The sequence below is a fragment of the Ambystoma mexicanum genome, chromosome 2p, assembly GCF_040938575.1.
Source record: "Ambystoma mexicanum isolate Mex_15411 chromosome 2p, UKY_AmexF1_1, whole genome shotgun sequence".
In the NCBI taxonomy this organism is placed as follows: domain Eukaryota; kingdom Metazoa; phylum Chordata; class Amphibia; order Caudata; family Ambystomatidae; genus Ambystoma; species Ambystoma mexicanum.
In genome coordinates this window covers 521,831,274-521,838,434 of record NC_090923.1, presented here as the reverse complement: position 1 = coordinate 521,838,434, position 7,161 = coordinate 521,831,274, and the positions used below count along the sequence as shown (strand labels likewise).

Genomic DNA, 7,161 nt, shown 5'->3' with positions numbered 1-7,161 from the left:
GCCTCATACCCGCAGCCGTCTCCCATCTTGAGCTGCAAAGTGCCCTGAAACCCACTCTACACTGTCAAGGACCAAGAACCTCTACAAGCACAAGGTATATTGTGATTCAGTCACCCTGGTCCTTCTCCAAAGGCCCTTAGTGACATTTTACAACCCATTGTCCCCCCTGTGTTGAAACCAAGCATCCTTGAACTACCGACTACCGTCCTGTCACTATCCAGAGAGCATCCCTTTTCCTTCTTGAAACAGCCGGTCCTCCACATTCCTTTACAAGGTGGGTTGTATTTTGTAGTGTGCTAGAACGGTCTGTTGAATAATAATAAAGTCCATATTTTTATACAACCTTGACTGGACAGCCCCTTTTATCATTGGGTAATAATTGCATTTTCACTGTATTGCAACTAACCAATGATCCACGACCTTGCAGAGATAAGCCTACTGTCCCGTCCACAATACCAAAATTGGATAAAGAGGTTTACAATTTTCTTGTGTTTCCAATCTATTCAGATCCCTTCTGGTGTACTACAGGTGTGGTGATGATTGATGGTTTAGAAACCGATATACATCCCAGGACCACTGGTGTCCCCGGAAGTTGATTCAGCACAAGGCTACTTTGTGCGATTCCAAGTTCACACTAGATCTTGTGATCACATCTCTGGCTTCAAGAGACATGGTAGCAACAGTGGAATTACTTCTTTTCTTTCAACAGCAAAAACACACAGCATACTTTCTTGAAGTTTAATTTATTGAGTTGTAGGTATGCTGCACGTTAAGTACTAAAGCTTTGTTTAAAGTTGGTTTGCAAATGAAAACCAGCTCTTCTGATGCTTTTAATTATCATTGTAGAATCATTTCCAGGGTGAACCCCACCTGCTGGCTTAAAGCCACTCCCACAGAAAATCCTTTCTGACAAACTCAAGTGGCAGCAAAGAAAAAATAAATACTGCTGCACAGTAGAAGAGAAAGTACACACAAAGGAAGAAAGCACATTCTACAATACAGTCTGAAACCCTTAACGAATATATATTACCAAAACGTAATTGCTAGTGAATTCATTTTCTGTGAAACGGATTAATGGGTATGACTTAGCATCGGCTTTACCATGTTTTTTTACAGAAATGTTAAACCATTAAGGAAACAATCTGTAAATCATCTATCATAAACAGTAACAGCAACAGCAACAAATTAAAAATACAGCGAATGGAATTTGACGTCCCACTGTCAAAGTTCATCTTGTTCAGAGCGCTCCTTCGACGATATCCACCGACTCAGAATTAATTCCTAAAAAATAATAGAAACAATATCAACATTAGAAGAATAAAGGCAAGTAGAATAAACATTCATTTTATTCATTTGATTTCTGGAGCATCAGAATGTTCCCTTCAGCTGCTTAACAGTGCTTGAGAAAATATAGTTAACCATTTGTCACAAAATGCAAAAGGTACTCTTTCTTCAGAACAGTTAAAAAGCAAGAATAAAAGCGATTCTCCTCATATGTCTGGGGAACAGATTCACATGCTTCCTGGGCCAGTCATTCAGACAACTCCTGATCCAGGTTCAATGAAAGTTGCTGGGAAAGATGGGTTCAAGATGGGGCATGAGGAGATAAGAAAGATGGGATGACGAGAAAATATGTATCCAGAGCAGACTATGGACGGAGCTAGGCTAGGCGGAAATCAGAAATGCATCCCCTGTTGGGGAGGTATGGCACTGGGTCTCATGGTCATCAATTCTCTACTTGGTAGACAGAGTCATAGAAGGAGTTAGAATTGCTCTCTGCTTCTTCCTGGGTGGGGCACAACCCAGGATTGTGGCACGTTAAAGCTTTGGTATCAGTTGTTAAGTCCCTGAGCAGCTCAGAACAAATCACACTTACCGCCTTAATATGACAAAAGGAGTCTTATAGGTTTCATGATGGCCAACACAGTCTTTGCTGTCAAAACACTAGCCGCCTTTTTAGGAAACATATCCTCTGTGGTGAAGTGAAAAAAAGTTAGTGTGTCAAAAGGTAGACCTTTGACTTTGTCTGGCACCTGTTGATTTAGCATGGTGTCGCGGAACGAAGCAACTCTGCGGACATTCATGCTCAGGCACATGACCGTGGCAGCCATATATATGTGTGCGTGGCTGACAGAGTCAAAAGGTATCGAGCGCCAGATGGTTTGCTTCTGACAAACCTGAAATACCTTGGTATTTCCTATTTGGTGAAAAGTCCTGAGCAAAGTCTGCGACCCTTTCCAGAGCTGTGCACTGCCGGCTACAAGGATGGAATCCAAGTTTACCTGCCCCAAGCGTGTAGCATTGTGGAGGTAAACGTCCATGCGTTCAAGGCCTTATCCCTCTTATCCAAAGAAGTCACGGTGGGCAGAGAAGCAGAAGACTAGGAGGACAACGGAAGCTTGGTTTAAGCCAGAGCCATTGAAACCACAGCATATTGTGCCGACGGTTTAGAGGCTAGATATAATTAATTGGATTCTGGAAGCCTGAATTTCACATCAAGCTTTTTAATAATTGAAAATTGTACTTTTGCTTTATACAAGAAGTCAGGCTTAATGAGAATGATGTACCCCTCAGCCTCGTTTAAGAAGTCTGCTCACAGTATAACATTCTCTTGAGGTGGGAGGGCTGGGGGTGAGGATAGGGACTGCATGCCCGCATATTCCATCACTCACATGAGCCTTTCATTAAAAGGCCTACAGAGAAGATGGAAGCTCCTCATCACAGTGACCCTCCACAGGTTCATACGGAATATCTGCCACATTAGTGTAAACTGGCTGCAGAAGCATCAGAGTAGCTGGGACCAAAGAGGTGCTAGGGGTTGCAAGCAGCACTGGGGCTGTAGTGTATGGAACCGCAGAAGATGCAGAGACTGGAACCACCAGTACTGCAGGTGATACAGAGACCAGAGCAAACTGGGTAGTATAAGTGCAAATATGGAGGGTCATCCTCTTGAGCACTGTCTGGCAAATGTTCTCACAGGATTCCACACCAATATCCAGCTGCTGAAGCACCTCGTTGCAACCTGTCCACTCTTCTATGTTCCTCCAGGCTTTGCTTCTTCAACTGCTCATCAGTCTGCAGCCTTCTCCAAACAAAAGCCTCCTTGCTCTTATAACCCACACTGCCTGACTGGGACTGGGTTCCCACCTACCTTTGGGCTAGTCATCCAGTGAGGGGCTGCACCCGAAGTTAGTAATATGGCAAGGGCTGGGATTGGTCATCCTCCATGTGTAAACCTGAGTTTTCTTTTGGCCCCCAGGGACTGGGCAGAGGTTAGAACTGGCCAGTCCACCATCTAAGGGTTCAATCTTGCCCCTCCATTCATCCCGATTTCCGCCTGTGCTGTGATAAGTGTTTGTGTTTCCAGCATGTGATATTTAAGCTGGAACTATACTGTGTAAGCTTTTGGAGCATTTAGGTCACTGAGCGTATGGGAAACTAGAAACATAGTAGCCTCGGCAGAAGAATTTCTTTCAATCGAATTATGCAGCTAAAACGTTGCTTTCCATGCCAAGCTGTCAGCATTCCAAAAGTCCTGGAGTAACAACATTGTTACCATGTTTCCGTTGACTTCTCTGAGGGTCCCATGAACTTGGGAAGACAAATCCTTTGATATACAGTGAAACAAACTGAGTGGCTAAACACCTACTGTTGCATGCAGAAACCATTTCCCTTAAAGGGAACGCTCCCCATTTCACTTTTCTAAGTTTGTGTCTGCTCAGGGGGAGTTTATAGTTGGGAAGGAGGGGGCAGTGGTATTAATGTTATATTGCACGGTTTAATAAATGTAGGGGTTTGCTTAGACAAACAACAAGGGGTGGTCCTGGGAGTCCCTCTGCCAGAAATTAGTCCTTGTTACGAGATCCTTACCCAGAGTCTTTAGCTCACTATGTTTCACAGAGGAGAAATATCCAAAACATATCCGTCTTTGTCCTGCCCTGGGGCCGGCCAGCACCGAAATGCTTTGCAATTATCCAGCACCGAAATGCTTTGCAATTATCCTCTGAACAAGAGTACCAACAGCAACCCAAGACATGTGTTTCAGTCTGGTTGGACCTCATCAGGAGGGTGGAGCTGTGCCTCCCTAAAATAGCGAGCAAGGGGTCCACGTCTGGATTCCCCTATAACTTAGGGTGAGACCAAAAGTTACTTAAAATATGCAAATAACAAGGGGGGTCCTGGGAGTCCCTCTGCCGGACATTAGTCCTGGTTACGAGAGCCTTATCCAGAGTCTTTAGCTCACGAGGGCATACTCCATAGAGGTGTCCAGACTCGGCAGTCCTACCAGACAAGTGGGGTGGTGTAGGTCTGTAGTCCCTAGACTGGCCAGAGATGGAGCTCAGTGACACATCAGAAAAAACAGTTCCACAAGTACAAAAGACTGTCATATGATTTAGCCAAAGGTACACAGGATTAGAAAAATTTAAATATGTACTTGTTTTTCTAATATCCTGTGTACCTCTGTCTAAATCATATAGGACAGTCTTTTGTACTTGGTCGAATGGAAAAGCACAATCTGAACATATGAAGAGCGGGTAGCCGTAGTGTAGAACGTTTTTTTATGACTATACACTCTGGTCCTCATCCACATGGCCCCCAAAAAATGAGGACCCTTTTGTGCTAATTTGTAGTAGATCCCGCTCAGTGACACATGACAGGGACCAAGGGTCATCCCCTGGCCCAAATGTCGCTGGCTCGGATGACCCCACCAGTCACCACAGTGTTGGCTATAGGAGGGAGAAGGAGAAACATTACTGCACAATGGGAGTTCCAGAGAAGACCCCAATAAAGAGGTCCAAAGGTTGGTTAGAGAACCAGGAGCCCCAGGACAGGTTGCAGCATTGCAGGAAGACGCTCAGTGCTATACAATTAGGAAATACGATTAAGACTTGCTTCTGAAGCTATGGAACACAGTGACCTCTGAGGGTGAGTACTGAGAATAATCAACCACCCTAGGATCCAGAGGTAAGCACTTACAGAATTTGCTTCCTCAAAGTCAGTTCCAGGAAGCCTGAACTACTTTAAGTACAGGCTTCTTTTCTAGGTGCATTTTTAAATGTTCCAGTCCCAGGGACTTTATCCTAGAGCCAACAATTTTTATTTATTTATTTGGTATTTATAATGCACCTAAACAGAAAAGGGTGTTTCAAGGCACAATGACCCAGACGACCCAAAAGAACAAACAAACTTGCTTGAGCCCCTCAATCCAGCAGTGAAAGCACCTGCGAGGAAGACACTATGAAGGTGGGTGAACCCTGCAAAGTGGATTTCTTGTAGCCTGGCAGGCAAAAGGAAGCAGCAACCCAGCAGAAGATGGTCCAAGAGCAGATAAAGAAGGGTATTGGTGTGCCAATACCTTTCTAGGCGATGCCAGCGACCAGAAGCAAGGCCGGCTATTCTGGAGAAAGGCCCGGAGATCATCCCAGCATGGAAGGACTGACCCAGCACACAAGTAGAGGCAACATGGGGATGCAGGAGGCTCAAGATGGACGTCCAGTACCAGAAAACAGAGTTATGGCTGGTAAGTGGACTCTTACAGAAGAGCCCTGTAAACAAGTCTGGAAAGTCTGCTTTGTCAACCTGCTGTTCATGGACCGTTTTCTTAAGTTAGTCTCTTAAAGTTTCGGGGAGAGGCATTCCTGGTGGTATAGGATCCACTGGTAGTGAGTAACCAACGTGGTGTAGGCTGTAGAAGATAGTATTTAGGTGGGGGCCTCCTTGAGATCTATAGACTTATATCACCTCCTAGCTCGAGGGCTCACTAAAGTCTGGAATATTGCTGGCTGGTGCTGCAGGCTACCCTACTGAGGTACCCATTCTCAATGGTTCTGAAAATGGAAAGTGGGTGTGGCTAGGATGCAGGCTCACATCCTCGCTGATGTGCTGGGTTTCAGGCAGCCTGAGGGGAGAGCAGATTGACAACTCTTGTGCACTCTGCAGTCAAAAAAGGAAGAGAAAAAAACCTGATTCTGGGGAACTTGTGTTCTTCCCGGCCAGGGTCATCAACCAAGGGCCCTCTCTCTACTAGAGGGTGGCCAGTTAGAACTACTAAAGGGACCTAGGCACAGTGCATTGAAGAGGTACATAAAAGGGCCCAAAACGGCACCATCTCCATCTGTCTGAGGTATCAGCAGTCCTCATGTATTAATGTTTTTCTCAAAATACGTCGTTGGTGGCTTCAGAAACAGGATATCCACTATATTTTCATAATCGTGAAGTAAACCTGCACGAATACTGGCACAGATCTAACTTGTAAAGGAAAATGCAGCAGATAGTTTTCTTCAAGTGATCCGAGAAGAGATTTAATTTTTTTTTTATCAGCACGTGGTTACAAAATGAAACCTTTTCGATATAGAAAATCTTACACGTATATACATGTCTTAATTAACATTTGCAAGTCCAAAGAAAACCAACAATTCACCTAAGACCTCTCCCTTGTGACGAAAAACCAATTGTAATCACATAAATGATTAAGAATGAAGTTCATTCCGCCCCTCCGCCCTAGCACAATCGAAATTATCTATATCATGAAGCACAGTGCTCAATTTGCAAAAATGTTTCCTTCAAAAACGCAAGCAGAGCCAATGTCAATGAGATCCATTTCCCAGGAGTCAGTATTGCCCACCACTTGTCCATTAACTTTGAGCTAAGGGCTCTTAAAGCCAGGCACCATAGAGTAAGATGGAACAATGTCTCTCTCTGCATTCAATTACACAATCTGCAGGAGAAGTCTCGTGTATTTATGTCTTTCCTTGCTTCCATCGCTTTTTTGTGGGCAGCAGGTGAAGATGGAAGCACATGAACTGGCTGCCGTCGGTAGGAGCACAGACATTTTGACAAATAGCTGGAAACCATCCCTCCCGCTCTAAAGTCACTGAAGCTTTTGCCATAGATCTTAAGCTTACTTCTGGCTTCCTGCGCCTCAATCAAGTCCAGATTATATAGGGTCCACTTAACAAAAAGAGGATTCTCCGTTAAAGTCTCTTCTGATAAATTCACATTCCCCACGATTGCCCTGCAGGCATTCCTCCACTCCACAAATATTTGCTCATTGGGGTTTATTAAGGCTTCAAGAGCGAAAAGCCACCCTCGTTGGCCAATGACTGACACTTACGGTAAAAAGAGTGTCTTACAAACCTTTACTGCATACATAGACGTTAG

At 44.5% G+C, this 7,161-nt stretch overlaps 1 protein-coding gene across 4 annotated transcripts in view; it reads right to left on the bottom strand.

Moving 5' to 3' along the window:
* Nucleotides 1–727: 727 nt before the first annotated feature.
* TSEN2 (tRNA splicing endonuclease subunit 2) overlaps nt 728–7,161 on the bottom strand; it is a 270,669-nt gene continuing 264,235 nt past the window's right edge. For all 4 annotated transcript variants that reach the window (XM_069643934.1, XM_069643933.1, XM_069643935.1 and 1 more), the window contains one exon: nt 728–1,281. In XM_069643934.1, coding sequence (XP_069500035.1) covers nt 1,222–1,281 — 60 coding nt within the window. In that variant the 3' untranslated portion in view covers nt 728–1,221. The remainder of the gene's footprint in view (nt 1,282–7,161) is intronic.